The sequence below is a fragment of the Pleurodeles waltl genome, chromosome 7 (genome assembly GCF_031143425.1).
Source record: "Pleurodeles waltl isolate 20211129_DDA chromosome 7, aPleWal1.hap1.20221129, whole genome shotgun sequence".
NCBI classification, from domain to species: domain Eukaryota; kingdom Metazoa; phylum Chordata; class Amphibia; order Caudata; family Salamandridae; genus Pleurodeles; species Pleurodeles waltl.
Window position 1 is genome coordinate 492,600,576 of NC_090446.1, and position 15,435 is coordinate 492,616,010.

Here is a 15,435-nt window from a genome sequence, read left to right on the forward strand (position 1 = left end):
TGCTTGTATGCCTTCACATCCATGTTTCTGTGTCCCATGGTTCATGTGGTCCTGCTTGTCTGCCTTCACATCCTTGTCTCTGTGTGCCATGGTTCATGTGCTCCTCCCTGTGTCTGTCTTTACATCCATGTTTCTGTGTCCCCTGGTTCATGTGGTCCTGCCTGTGTCTGTCTTCACGTCCATGTTTCTGTGTCCCCTGGTTCATGTGGCCCTGCCTGTGTCTCTTCACGTCCATGTCTCTGTGTGCCATGGTTCATGTGCTCCTCCCTGTGTCTGTCTTCACATCCATGTTTCTGTGTCCCCTGGTTCATGTGGCCCTGCCTGTGTCTGTCTTCACGTCCATGTCTCTGTGTGCCATGGTTCATGTGCTCCTCCCTGTGTCTGTCTTCACATCCATGTCTCTGTGTCCCATGGTTCATGTGGTCCTGCCTGTGTCTGCCTCACTTCCTTGCCTCTGTGCCCTAGTGTTCCTGTAGCTGTGTCCTCCCAGCTCAAGAGTTTCTTGGTCCCAGTAACTCACTGGTCTCATGTTTCAGTGGAGCCCCACTCATTCCCAACAATACAGATTTTCCACCAACCCCTGGTAGATCTCTCAGGTAAGAATTAAGTAATCTGCCAATTTAGCCTGCAGTCTTGGTACCAAGGTCTGCACAGCCGGTTGTAGCGAGTGGAAGGCACAGGAACGGCCTCTTGTTGGGCGCTGGCCTGATGCCCAGGCTGGAGCAGTCTTGGTGTTAGCTGATCCTCGGTCTTGGATACCATGCGCATGCCCAGCCCTGTGACGCCCTCAGCTAATATTCGTTCTGTTCTGCTGAATGTCGGCCTTCAGTTGTTTGTTGGGTCTGACGACGGACACCGGAGCCCACCTCGCTGCCAACACCTGGGCTGCCTATGACATAACACCCCAAAATATCCAATTTACCCTCTGACATCACTGCCCAAAATACCTATCTCACATCAGTTCAAGAGTTGGAGCCGTGACTCATCACGTGTATTCTTGGCTAAGCGAGTCTCTGTGCCTGATCCACTCCCTAAAAGTTGGAAGTCTGCTGCTCTGTGCTTGCTTCTACATTTTGAGGAGCTTTCTCATTTTTTAGGGGTACACAACTAATTCGAAGAAGACTGACTTCTAGAAAAGTAGGATAGTCGCAGGCTTCTTAAAAAGCTCTAGTGTGTGCAATCATACAATCGATTCTTTACTTTGTGCACTTAAGTTCGCTCTTCCCAGCTCCACAGCTTTGTTCGTTCCTACCTGTAGGTGGATTTCAGAAGACCAGCTGTATTCACCATCACGCAAACATTGATACAAGAGTACACATTTAATAAACTTCTAGGTCCCATCCTATAGGGTGCACAGAAGCCAACAGATGGATATTGGGGTTCTGCATCTTCCAGTATGGCCAGTTACATCACACACATACCAACCCGCCGGGCAATGCACTAGCCAAGTTAGAGCCCAATCACCTTGGCCCGGCCTCGGGCCACGCTCATCTAATTTATAAGACATCTAAGTAACCTCAACAGCATAATATTCTAAGGCGGCCTACTACAACTAAATAACACCAACTGCTCTTGAATCTTCGCAACCTTTGCAAGAAAGTCCCAACCCCAAATGGCGCTGTAAGGACATACCAGTACATGTCATATAAACATGAGTAACACCCACTGATTCACCGCTCGTGGTTTGTCCCATGGTGCTGGGTATTCCCTCTATTTGCCTCACTTTTACTGCATTTACTGGGAGTGCAATGTCTCCCACCTGCTTTCTCCTTATGTGTTCTTCAATGTTATTTTAATTGTAGACAAATTAAAATGTGCAGATAAAATAATTAAACTTTCTTGTTATATTCCCTCCTCTTTCTATTCTCTCCTTCCTTTCTTATTTCTTCTTCTCTCCACACTTCTTTTAACATCCCTCTCACGTCATCGTTCTCCTGCTCATTTTTCTTTCTCCTTATCATTCTTTTCTTTATTTTCCACCCACTTTTCACCCTTTTGATTTCCTTCTTTCGCGTGATGTCCTCTCCTTTTTCTTTCTTCTCCTCGCAACCTTCCTCTCTTCCATCATTTGTTCTGCCTTCTCACCATCCCTGCATCTCTTCATCCCCTTTCTTCCTTGCATATATCTCTCTTCCCTTTCATTTCTTTCCCCTCTTATCTTTCTCTCTCCACCTCTATCGTTCCTGCTCTTTTCTATTAGGCACCGACTGCGCCAAAGGAAAGACGTGGAGCTCAGATCTGGGCAAGTGCATGAACTGTGGTACCTGCAGGGAGGCTCCCAAGAGTGACTTCTGCGGCTCATGTAAGTATGATGCCCACTTGTTGAGGGTTCTTCAGTGTCATAAACAAGAAGAAGGGGCATGTTTAACTCACCAGGGGATGTACTGCACTGACCATTCCTAGTCCATCCATCCTTTTACATATCTCACATTCTCACCATCTTCATGGAGCTTTGGGCCAGCAGCACCCATTGTCAAGGAGCTTTGGGCTAACTATGCCCATCTTAGAGGGAGCTTTGAGCTAACTGCACTCAGCATCAGGGAACATTGGGCCAACTGCCCCCATACCGACGGAGGCTTGGGCCAACTGCCCCCATACCGACGGAGGCTTGGGCCACCTGCCCCTATACCGACGGAGGCTTGGGCCAACTGCCCCCATACCGACGGAGGCTTGGGCCAACTGCCCCCATACCGACGGAGGCTTGGGCCAACTGCACCCAATCTGAAGGAGGTTTGGGCTTAATGCACCAATCTTGAAAGGGATTTGTTGGCCACTATTTATCTCCAGGAAGATTCATACTTATGATATATCATTTTTCAGGAAGACTTAAGTTAATCTTTAGTATTTCAAGGAAGCTTTTAATGGCACCTGTATAAGAACACGAAACACCTCCACAAACAGGGATGTTATGTTGGAGATGGAAGTGGTGGCAAAAAGTCCAATGGATGCCAAGTTTTTCAAACTTTGGCATTCCCATAAGCCTCTTGGTGGTCGCCCCTTATGTAAATTAGCATTGGAATCGTTTTTTTCATTCTTAGACTGGTTGACTGGGAGGCTATAACCATCAACAGAAGAACTTTTTTTTTTTTTGATTTTAATTAAATTTTTTATTTTTTTCCACTTAAATCTCAAAGGATCCCCTGGGCTAAAGGGTTGGAAATGGGCCTCTGCAGTGTGTGGTGTAGTCAGCTCTGGGTTGAATTGAAAGCACGCATTCATCATACCTCTCATGGTTTTGTTTTCTCCACACAGGCAAGGAAGTAGTACCAAAGGAGAATGCGTGGCTGTGGCCTGTTGTGGGCAGTGTTGCAGGCGTCTTCGTTCTAGTGTTCGCTATTGGCGCATTCCTCGTAGTCCGAAGGTGCAAGAAGAAGGAGAAGTTTACCAGTAAGTACTCACCCCTTCTACCAGTCCACTGGTGCTTATTGCAGAGCTCCGCCAAAGTTTTTGCCTGGCCTCGTTCCACAATGAGTATCTGGTCAGACCCCAGAGAGAGTTCCATTTGAGGGCCATGTTTTTATAATGAGTACTACTTCCGTTGGTGAGGGATAGGCTGCGTTTGCAGGTTTTTCTGTTTGCATGAAATGCATAAAAGATCATAAAATACAAAATCCAGTCACAAATTAAAAAAAAATAACTATCCAATAAAACATGATCCCTAGATAATCATTATTTGATGACTCGCCATCATGAAGGCAAATTATAATGGCATTAAATTCCTAACAATAAATATTATTAAATTAATTAACGGAGACCATAAGGTCATTGGTAGCTGTGTGGAATATCAATGGAAGCCTTCCAGTGCAATACAGTGACAGAAGCTGTACGCATGAAAGTACAGTGGGTAAAGAGACGTGAATAGTGCTTAGATGTCATAAACATCATCTGTAACCGCAGCACGTGAGCTGTCCACATGAATGAAATTGATTTGCCACTCAGATAAGTTAAATTAAACTTATAAAAACCCTAATTTTTTAAGTCTTTGAATTGAACCTTCATTTTCCCAAGGACAATAATTTCATTCTTTGAAAAAATCCCAATTTTAAAAGTAAGACACCAGTATGATTGTCGGTATTTTACGCTGACTTTTTAGGCATGGCAAGTCTGCTTATAATTGCTTTCCTCGTGATTTTTAAAGCAATAGCACCTTTGAGAAGCCATTGAATGCAAGAACACCATTGTTGTGCCTAAGCTCCAAGGCAGAGACTGGGTGTAGAGTTTCTAAAACTTCCTTTTACCTATGACTTAGTTTAACAAAATTATTGTAGACATGAATTGAATCTGTATTTGGATGTACCTCCAACTCTTGGGTCCTCATTTTGAGCTGCTTATACTGGGGGCATGCTAAAATCGGATGTTTTAACCATCACTGTGCAGTAAGTCAGCCCCAGTCCCATGCAATTACAAGTTAAGCGTCATGGACTGGGATATTTACCATATGGGTGTTTTTTTTTTTTTTTGTTTTTTTTTTTCCCTGTCATAAAACCACACTTAATTCCATAGGATTTAATGCATATATATACCATTTGCTATGAACAGGTGGTAAATGAATACGGGGACTTGCGGGAATGGGTGAAGGGTTGGGGGGGCGGATTAGAGAAGTAGAAAAGGGAAGAGGAAGGCGCTTTATTGCATGAGAAGCATTGTATGCTGCGCGACCAGGGAAAAAACGGGCTTGAGGCATGTCTGCTGCTGCAGCCAAAGTCTTATACGAATTTTAACTTGCGGATTGCGGTACAGAAAAATCAGGTCTGGTTCACCCACACTTGGAAAAACTGTCCCACATAGGTTAAGGTGGCGTGGAATTTGGTGACATAATTCAGCTCCACCCGCCTCGTAAATGGGGCCTTAATGTAGAGTTTAAAACTTACTGTACTCATTTTTACATGTCCCAGATACATTATTGAGGTTATCCTCTGCATGAGAAACATAATCACCTTTCACTTTTTCACTTAAAAATTCTTCTAGCACACACACTTCCTCCTTCATTTCTGGTTTTCTCCCAAACTTTCCACAATTAAGTGGTGTCTCTGCTTTAACTCCATTGGTCCATCTTCCTTGATAAGTGAAGTAGTGTTCCTGTTATTAGAGTTATGAGTTCATCCTAAAAGACGATAATTCCATAATTCAATGGCTATTTAATGATGTTTTCTCTCAGTGCTGAAAGACGAATTATCTTTCTCGGACTCTGATCGTTCAGAAATGTTTATATAGGAAATTGTCCCACGAAGAGGAATTAATTATCTGAGATGGACATCAGGGTGTTTGGAAGAGATGTAATTAACAGTAGAATATTAAAGTACTGGGAGTTGCTTCTCGAGGAACCACCACCCCGAGAAGGGGAGGAGCAGGGATGCGGCCGCTCCTTGCACCGTTAGAATAGTCCCCGGCCTGGTGCAGAAAGCACCCAGGGTCCCGTGCATTTTATCAGCTCTGCACCACCAGATAAACACCCCGCACCGCGGCCGAGGTGGATTATCGCGTCGTAAATTCATCTCGCTGGCTCTGCTGTCAGCATGCAGCTGTCAGTCTCCTTAATACCTCATCAGGCAAAAATCTCTGGATCCCATTGGCTGGCCGGTAACCGGAGCCCGGGCCACGAGAGGTGTCTGTGGAAACGGCTGTAACTGGCGGCAGGCGCGAGAGGCGACCAGCAGACCTGCGACACCCTGAGATGAGCAATGACTCTTAAATATCTTTCCAAATGTGATCCCAAACTGTGAACTAAGCCCTGCAGAGTTCAGCCAGCTGGGGTGAAGGAAGCGCTCCCTCTCTTCTGGCTCTTGCTCTCTCATCTGTTTCAGAGATGTAAGCCTAATATATATATATATATAGTTAACAAACCTTGTTTGTCGCACATATAGCCCATCCTCCCCTCTCTCCACTAACTGTCGCTCATTTTCAGCCGGCCCTCAGAAACCACCAAACAGGTCTGGCTTGCAATTTGAGTCCTAATTACACGAATTAAAGAAAAGCCTGCTGCCGCGAAAACGAATGATTTCTTTCTGCATACAGAGAATATATGATCGAAAGAATGGAATGTGTGATGATTCAGTGTACTTTTGAGATTTAAAAGAAACCCGCCATGCAGCACAATTTAAGCGCTTCAGATGTGGTGGGAGCGTACAGCAAATAACATGAAATGAGAGAGTAGTACTGCCCTGGGTGGACTCAAGGCCTCCTTTATATAAAGATTAAAGAAATCTTAACCATTAGTCTCACTTTCAAGTGTGCTGCGAAACCAGATCTAAAAACTACATTGACACACTCCTACAGGAAATATGTATATCTTAAGGAAGATCATAAAGTAAGGACCACAGATGCAGGAGTACCGTCTTAAAAGATTACCCCTCACTTTTATATTGAATATATTACCATGCCTTGGTAGGCTTTGTTAGTCATTTTGAAATAAAGTGAGGGACAGTGCTTTTATGATGAATTTAATTTGTTTAAGCGTGACCCACTGTAAGGTCCGTGTGGCCAGGTTGTATTGCGCACATATTCTAAAGAAAGCGGTACGAGCTGCCTCGTGTCTCCACTCATTTTTGCAATAGGGGTGAAACCATTTGCCAACTTGCTTTGGGACACCTGAGGGGTGTGAAGGCGTCTGACATCACTCACACCATTTTTGCCTCATGCTGATGATATGTTGTTATACCTGTGGTGGTGGTGTGGGCGGGGCAGTGCTTAATTTTGTTTGTTGTTTCCGGTGCTGAGCACCAGCACTTATTTTTGAGGGCCGGGGCTTGTTCTTCTGCCTCACGCATTTGCTGCGAGCAAAAGACACATATGGGAAAGACGGAGGAAGGAAAAACGAAAAAGCGTCACAAAGGGAGAAAGCAGAAAGCTGTAGGGGCAGGGAGTGGCTTTATGTGGATTGAAGAGGCCCGAGGTGGATTCAGGATTACGCTGCCTCAGTATTCCGTGCTGGCAGATTTAATTGCTGCACCCGCGTATTTAGGAGGAGGGCTTTGAGCACCGGCACATTTTTATTTACAAATTAAGCACTGGGGTGGGGTGTAAAAATTAGTCTGGCTCCCAGAGCGGGAACGTTGGAAAATTTCAGAAAATAGTCAGGGCTAAATGCTATTATGAACAAGTTATGCTAACACCCGATTTGGCTGGGTGAAGATTCCACTAATGCAATATTTCCCAATATTCCGTTTAAGTGTAAATAAACTACATTTTGATATCTAGAGATCCAGGTCTACCATTCTGATTCCGATCTATTTGAATGAAACACTATTCGAGCTATACAGCACAGTCTTTCATTCTGGAAGAAAGGCTTGCATTTATTGGTCTGGAGGACAAGGTTAACAAAGATGAAAGACCTGCCAAGATCTTTGTATTATTTCACCAACTTACCAGTGTTATTTTCTAGAGAATTGTTTGTGAGCATGATAACCGGATTGATGTGGAGCTCTGGTAGCTGTGTGAACATTCTGGATGCTCAGGGATGAAGGGGGTTGGGAGTGCCAGATCTTGGCTGTACTCTGTGTCAGCACAGCTCCGGTGGGGCTCAGTGGTTTTCTGAGAGCCCATTAGCAGAGGCTAAGATGGTTTCGACTGGTGTGATAAATGGAGAATTGGTTAATCTGTTTGTTAGCATTAAAGAGACCAGTAGGATATTGGCCAAACTATTGATGTTAGCCTGGTACTTTTGGGACAGAAGTTTAACTGAGAAGGGTTCTGTGGTGGCATACGCCCAGAATATACCAATTCAGAAAATGACAAGGAACAGTGTGAACTCTGAGGGCTTGATGCAATGAGTGGAGAATGATTCAGGATGATTGTCTTTCACTATGGTTATGCAAACATATAATATTCCCTCAGGACAGTTCTTGAAATATAGGGCAACTACTGAAGTAGTGAGACCAACCTGAGGGTAGGAAACCAGATAGACATGACATCCTTCACTTGATCTTTAAAGAAGAAAGCAATTGCCCTTTTGTACAGATCTCTCGTATATATCTCAAAGCTATTGGTAAAGAGTTGCGTGAAGACTTTAACTGTAGTTTCGTTTTCTACAAGGAGCTTATTTGACTTCTAGGAGAATTGGGTAAACAATATCCAATAGGCCGAATGTCTTGGCCTTAGGTATGGAAGTGTTGGAGCCGTCTTCTGTCACATAGTTTGGAGCTGTCCTATAGTGGAACCATAATGAGGGAAGTAACACAGGTCTCTCGGTGACTGGAGGGGAGAACCTTATGAAGCCAGAGACGTCCTTATTTGGACTAATGGCTTGCCCTAACAGATTCATGCATGCATTCTTGCAGACAGGTCGACTACAGTGAGATAGAAGTTGACACAGGCCCAGGATATAACACAATGTGTATATGAAGTATGTAAGTGGCCAAAGATTGAACACATGATATTACAAACTGAAAAAAGAATGGGATCATTAAGATAGCAGTGGTCCAGTCCTGACCCACATTTGTGGAAATGTTGAATGCCATGAGAAATTACGTCAGGCCCCTTGAATCCTTAGCAAAGGAATACATGGAGTTTTTTTTAAATATATATCTAATAATATGTATATATCTAATAATATGTATATATCTAATAATATCTATATGTGTGATGCATAATTGGCACGCCCAACTGATAATTGTAATTAGTTATTTGTGTCTGTACAGCAGGCATTGGACGGGAAGCGGAAAATTATAATAAGAAATGGATAGATAAATGGTCAATTTGGAAGGTACCGGACTTGGTTGTGCAAAAAGATCCTCAGAAGGAAGATAACGAGTTATTAACAAAGAAGGTTACTAACGTCGTACTGAATGTGCAGTAAGAATAATTTCTTGAGGGAATTTGAACATGTACATTTAAGGGTGTTTGAGTTCAAAATGATAAATAGTTAACTGCTAAAGATTGTGGGATAAGATAGACCGGATAATAAATAAAAGGAGAGATGATAAAAAAGGTTACTTGGGTACTTTTATAAAGTTTTCCTGTACGGTATTGTGGATATGCCAAAACCTATAAAACTGGTATTATACGAGCGGTATATCATGGATCTAATGTTTGCCTTCTGTAGACGAAAGTAGAATATTGCTTGTGGTGACCAAGAAGCCATTTTCAGAGCAAAAAACATAGGCGTACATCTGTTGTGGTCAAGTAAAAGTGTTCCCTTTCTGTTTCAGCTCCTATTGAGGAGACCGGAGGACCTCACTCGGCAGAGGAATCGCTACTCAATTGAAGGTATGGTTTCAAGCACATGGTATAAATCCCTCAAAACCACAACTTCACACACCAAGGTGGAATCTCATTTGTACCTCACCGGCCTTATCCTTTTTTACGATTCGCTTTGTCTATACTGTTGGTGTCCTACCCTTCACTATCATCTCAACAGTGAGGACCACTCATCCTCTCATCACTAGAGTCAGCTGGTTTAGTCGAATCCCACTTACTACTTCATTAGCAGCCGCATGAACTTTAGTGGAGCCTCACTCACTACTATACCTTTATGTCATACGCTTAAATGGCGTGTCACTTGTGCTCGCTTTACTTGCCTCATAAACCTCACCACTGTTTCACTCATTCACATATCAGTGGCTGCACACAGCTCAATGCAGACGATTCATACACTTTCATAAACCGAGTCGCACTTATTTTACATCAGTAGCCTCATAAACATCAATGAAGTCTGGTATTCCCAAATCAGTGACCTCATGTTCTTCAATTGTCTCAATTTCTCCATCACTGGCTTCATAAAGTTTAGTGAAGTTTCACTCATTTTCTGTCAATGGCCGCATGGATTTCAGTGGAGTCTCACTAATTCTTACCACTGGCCCCGGAGTCTCTCGCAGTGTTGTAGGTGCGGAGCTTAATTTGTTATTTTTTCGGCTGGGAGTTAATGCCAGATTTTTCCCCGACGTTGTGCAAAGAACACAACAACCTCACATGCTTACAACTTAACACCATTCGGCATCTTTCCACCCGCCACGATCAGTGTTTCCGTCAAGGCTGAAAAACATATCAGAGAGCAAGAGCCATGTCTAGAAATGACTGCCTCGCTTTTTCCTTTGGAGAAATTAAACCCAGCTGCTTTCCAAAGAAAATGAGTAAGTGCCGCAGCAGACACACCCCAGACGGGCCCTAACGTCACGGAAAGACGGCGCGGGCAGAGCTCCTGGTCCCGGAGCCGAGCTTTAATGAGAATCCGGGCTGCTAGCCGCTGGTCCAGCGCTCTCTCCTCCGCCCCGGGAGGTCCCAGGAGGTGTCTGGCCAGCCCTCGTTTCCGGGACTGGCGGCCGGAGATCAGCGACTGATCTCTGTAGAGACAACTCCCAAGGATTGAAGTGGACTTCTCTCTCAGTCCTCGACTAGGTCCCCTCAGAGAAGACACAACTTCTATTCCATTTTTGTGGGGGAACAAGTGCGGCTGCTGCTCTGTTGCTCATCTCACTATGAATGTCGCAGTGTATCCTACACGTGGCACCAGTATCGCACCTTGCCTAAAACCCCTTTCTTCTTTCTAGGTGGAGGTCGGTGGCCAAAGAGACACGTGGTGATGACTTTTGTATCTGGACCTCCAGCATGGAAAGAGCGCTCTGATGGAGAATGTCGAATCGCATCTTCTGACAGAATCTGGTCAGGCGGACCGCTGCAAATTGGGACTTAACTTTGTGCCAACCCGGAGGGCAAAGGATGGTACCATGCAAGTGGAGGGAATGCCTAAACATCGGACTTTCTGCCCCGCTGGCAGATTTATGTTTATTTTTTTAAATAGAGTTTTTTTAATATATATATTTATAATATATATATTGAGTGGGAGTAGGACCATGAGTCCAGTTACTTAAATAATGAAAGATTAAGATACTTGGAGCTGTTAGCTGGGGAAGCGGGGGGGGATGCGCTATTTTGCACATTTTAATGCACTGGCTATATCTTTCATGATGCGTGTGAAGGTGGGGTGCAGTGCCATGCACAATTTTCAGCCTTCAAGCCGATATCCCCTGCACCCCCAGAAGCCCTGTTGTGAGGGATCTAAAGAGCAGCATTGAGCTTAGAACTGCGTCTGTGACTTGCCTGTACGCTATAGTTGCTTCCTGGACTCCTGCTCCTTAAGTAGCTGATGATCAAGATTTCCTTGCCGCCCCCAAACATGGCTTCTCTTCACTCCTGAATCCCGCATAAGTGCCAGACAATTCTGGGGGGATCTGTCCATTTTCACACATCAAATAGCTGCCTCTTTCAATCGATTTTTAAATCGCTCTAGAAAACAGTGGAAAATGTTTGCAGAAAGTAGTCCCGGACAAAGGAAATAGGTGTGTCTTTTTCTTTATTTAGGTTTTTGTGAGCAAGATGTATCATGTTAAACCACAAATCTGGTGCGCTGTACATCACACACCGAGTGTATGCACAAACCAAATGGTGTGATCCAGCCTTGGACATCCATCTATGCTAAACCTTGCTTTTTGTGACTTCTTGTTACTTGACATGATGCCCATCACCTGCGTTCCTGAAGATGTGTAGGATGAGGGCCTGATCTATCTCGGGTTACACCTTCTGTCTGATTTGTGACGCTTCCTTCTCCAGTTTTGCTACACCTTCAGAGGAACATACCTGCCTGGGAAATCTGACTTATGCAGATCACCTATATGAATGCCGTCCCCCGATTGTAAAGTTAACCGGGCCTATCAGGTCCACATCAGTGACTGCCCTTCTCAGGAGAGAGACACCGTTACAGCCCCTTTACCCACATTCTCCTCTAGCGACGCATCCTTTCAGTATTGATATAAATGAACAGTATTAGATGTTAGGCCTTTCCAGATCTTCTCATGTGATGGGGACCTCAAAAGCAAGGGAGAAGAAAGAGTGAAAGAAATGTGCCTAGAAGTGATAAGCAGCACACCTTTATTAGCTCTTTGTTCTCCTTCCTTTCGTGGCAATGAGACCCAACCTTAAACCGGCAGTCCCAAAAATGCAACCCTCCTAACCAGAGCTGGCTTTTGCTAAGATAGAGACCTGGGCGGAGAGAAATTTGGCACCCTTGCTGATGGTAGTGAACTAAATGAGGCAGCAGGGTGTCCTTTTTGTGTTCACTGGTCAGTACCTGGGCCAGCAGCCACTGGCTCCTGAACACCAACCTCTGACTTCCTGCAGCTCTACTAAACCACTGATATCTCAGCTGCCTCATGCAGTTGATGGTTTTGTTGATGTGTGTCAACAGGGGCCAGAGGGCTAAGGGAGAGCAAGGGAGGGGGCTAAAAGGGATGTTTAAAACATCGCCTGCTGTATGATAGTGAAGGATTAAAACTACCTTAACTTGCCAAATCAGGCAGAAACAACCAGGCAGGGACAAGGCTGGAGCAAGATGAGAAGGATGCTGCAGTTGGCATAGCCTTATGCCAACAGCTTCATGAGCCCCAAAGACAATTGGTGCCCTGTACCTTAGCCCATCTCGGCCATGCTAAAGGCCGGCCCGATCCTAACCACAGGATGAAGTGAACCAGAAGAAACACCTCCTGCCCCCCAAGTCCACAAACTCATGCTGCCCCTGACCCGTGCTGAGCTACCTCAATAATTAAATCCTTCAAGGAGTCCTGAAAATGGGCAGAGCGGACAGGAAAGCACCAGAAACACTAACTCTCCCACAGGATCGCACAGGGGAAGGAGGACACCTTGAGCCCTGACTAACTACCCATGACGCACCCATTAGCTACCATGACCTACCTATTACTGCCTGCCCTGCCACGGACAGAGCCCACGCCAAAGCACCCCAGGGCAAGATGTTCTAGGGAATCCCCTCCACACCAGCACCCCAATCTCCCACCCTAAGTCCTACTTCTTGGCCACTGCAGTGTGGCAGCTGCTGCAGTCTTGGTAAGGGGGTTGGCAGAAAGGTATAGGTTTTTCTTCACCATTCAGGGTTTTATAGTGTTAGTATACTTCGATTTTAATCTAAAAAATGTAATATCCTGTCCTCGCCTGTTAATGAATGGCTGATGCCTTCTCCCTGGTGCTAATCCTTACAATTTTTTTACCAAGGCGTTTGTGTTCACCTGGAAGCCTTACTTAGTCTGTGGTTGCTGCACTCTGCCCCCCCCCCCCCCCACTGTCACAGACACCACAGTTGTGACAGTACTGCCAGAAAGGGGGCGTAAAGCCATTCTAATGCGAATTCAAGTTCAATCTTTAATTTCGGGTTTCTCAAAAAAAACTCCCTGTAGCTGGGGCAATTGGAGCAGATTTATTCAAGTCAAGTAAAAAAAGAAAACACAACTGAAACTTTTGTTTTTTGGGTTTGTGACTTAGCCTGGGTTTTTATGCTAAGATTGTAAGTGAATCATCTTTGCAAAGCCCAAAGTCCTACTTATTCCTGTAAATGAGATGCATAATGGTGGCAAATAATCATTTAGCAGTGCCTCGAGTACACCAACTGTCAAAGATTGGTGTTTAGATGCTTTAAAATAATTTTCATTAAACGTGAAGTGTGCAGCACCGTGGACTGTATAAAAACAAACGCGGAAAACAGGGATCGGTGTGTGTGTGTGTGTGTGTGTGTGTAGATGCACAAATATCTCAAACATGCCTACGTATGTAAATAGGTGCAAACTGTGTACATATGTATGAATTATTCTTAATTATATGAAGGAGATGTCTCTATCAGGAATCTCCTGTACCTGTAAGGGGTGGGTAGTAAATCCTTGGCGACCCAGTAGAGTCACTTGTCTGCCATTCATCTGGTCACATCACAGAAAGCACTTGGGAAAATGTGGCACCTGTGTTTCTCCTACTGAAAGCCGATGGAACAATAGGGCTGCACATTGGTGTAAATATTTTCAAGCAGCCGACACTTCACGAGACTGATATGTACATACTCTGAAATAAATGCTAGAGGGCATGTTTGTTCTTTCAGTGTGCACCATTTTTTGTATATAATGCTGTAAATATGTATGATATGTATATGAATATTAAATATCGACATCTGTTATGGTAGGGACGGCTGCTCTTGAGCAGAGATCCTGACAACTCTCCCATGTCCGTTTATTCACATCCACTCTTGCAATAACTGAACAGGGCTGGGTACTCATGACATGGACAGTGTTGTTTGATGCTGCCTAGACTAATACCGTAGAACCTCTGTGGCATCTGGAAGTCTCCTTATTTCCAACCGAGGTGGAACCCTGCTAGCCACAGCTCTGCCTCAAAACCATTATGGAAATACTGAGGTATTGTTCCACTGCTAAAGAGCTCCAAAAGCTTTTCAGAGGCGGTTAAACAAATTACAGGTCAAAAAGTCACGCACAGCATCAGTGAGCAGATGTGGCTCTCACAACATCTCCCCGACACTTGCCCACGCTCACACCCGGGTGTACATACAACCTGCGAACGAGAAATCCTGGCTCGCGCAAGTAAACGTATGGTGGCTGGGCCACCAGATCTTATTTCTCTGCAAGCCAGACACAGCTGCATGCGCACGTCCTCGGAAGCATGCAGAACCACACACTTTCAAGTGCAAGCACCGGCCTGGCGCAGGGTTATTTATAGGAAACGCTACCTGTATTGTGTCCAAAAATCTTATTTTGTGTGGAACCTGGTTGAAGGGTCAGTTGTTTCTGTAGATGTGTGGTTCTGGATGGCTTGATGCTCTCCGCTGCTTTTTAACATGAAAAATAAAATGAAAAAAACAAAGATCGACTGAGTCTGTTCCTTTCCCGCCGTCGCATACAGTGGGATGCAGCTTGAAGATTTTAGGAGACCTGGGCCTTCATTGAGTGGCAGCTCCTGATGACCTACACATCGCAGCTGTCGTCGTTGTGACCAATATCCGCAGATCAAACCTATTCATTGCACAGAGGGGCGGGCCCGGTATTTACTGCTACCTGCAACTTCCGGTGCCGTTAGCAGCAAAATCTGCTTGTTACTCTCCCAAAACTCAGAATTGCATGGTGCTCATCACACCGGATGAAATCCAATTTCAAAAATGTTGAATGTATCCGATTCGATATATATCACAGCAGTTACCTGGCTAAAGTAATGGGGCAGACTACGAGCGTCCTGTTGATGGATTAATATTAATTACATACGATAACTGACAATAATCTGGACATCGTTATTTCTCAGATACAATCAATAACTCTAACTACAGATAGCACCCGCAAAACAGCAGTATTTACCTAGAGAGAATTGTGGCGCTCGGTGGTTTTTGACAAGCACGTCATTGCGATATGCACAGTAACAGACACTACACCACATATTGCTACCAACCGGGACACTTGTAATTAAGCCCATAGACTGGCGCAGAGAAATAGTGGGTAGGGATTAGCTTTCTCCAAATGAGTCGTATTTTTGATGTAGTGCAAAAGTCAAAACTGATGCTCGCTAGGAGCACAGGACAACTTGAGATGTGGGTTTCATGCTTACGAAAGGTGTTGGAGTAAGAGCACTTGAACCTGAAGTGTACCACTGGAGTGCAAGTAATAA

The 15,435-nt window shown here is 44.6% G+C and overlaps 1 protein-coding gene across 1 annotated transcript in view; it reads left to right on the forward strand.

The window, feature by feature from the left end:
- The window catches only part of TNFRSF12A (TNF receptor superfamily member 12A), a 35,514-nt gene extending 20,871 nt beyond the window's left edge, over positions 1 to 14,643 (forward strand). The window contains exons 2-5 of the mRNA XM_069244144.1: positions 2,201 to 2,302; positions 3,253 to 3,387; positions 9,147 to 9,204; positions 10,485 to 14,643. Coding sequence (XP_069100245.1) covers positions 2,201 to 2,302; positions 3,253 to 3,387; positions 9,147 to 9,202 — 293 coding nt within the window. The 3' untranslated portion in view covers positions 9,203 to 9,204; positions 10,485 to 14,643. The remainder of the gene's footprint in view (positions 1 to 2,200; positions 2,303 to 3,252; positions 3,388 to 9,146; positions 9,205 to 10,484) is intronic.
- The last annotated feature ends 792 nt before the right edge of the window (positions 14,644 to 15,435 follow it).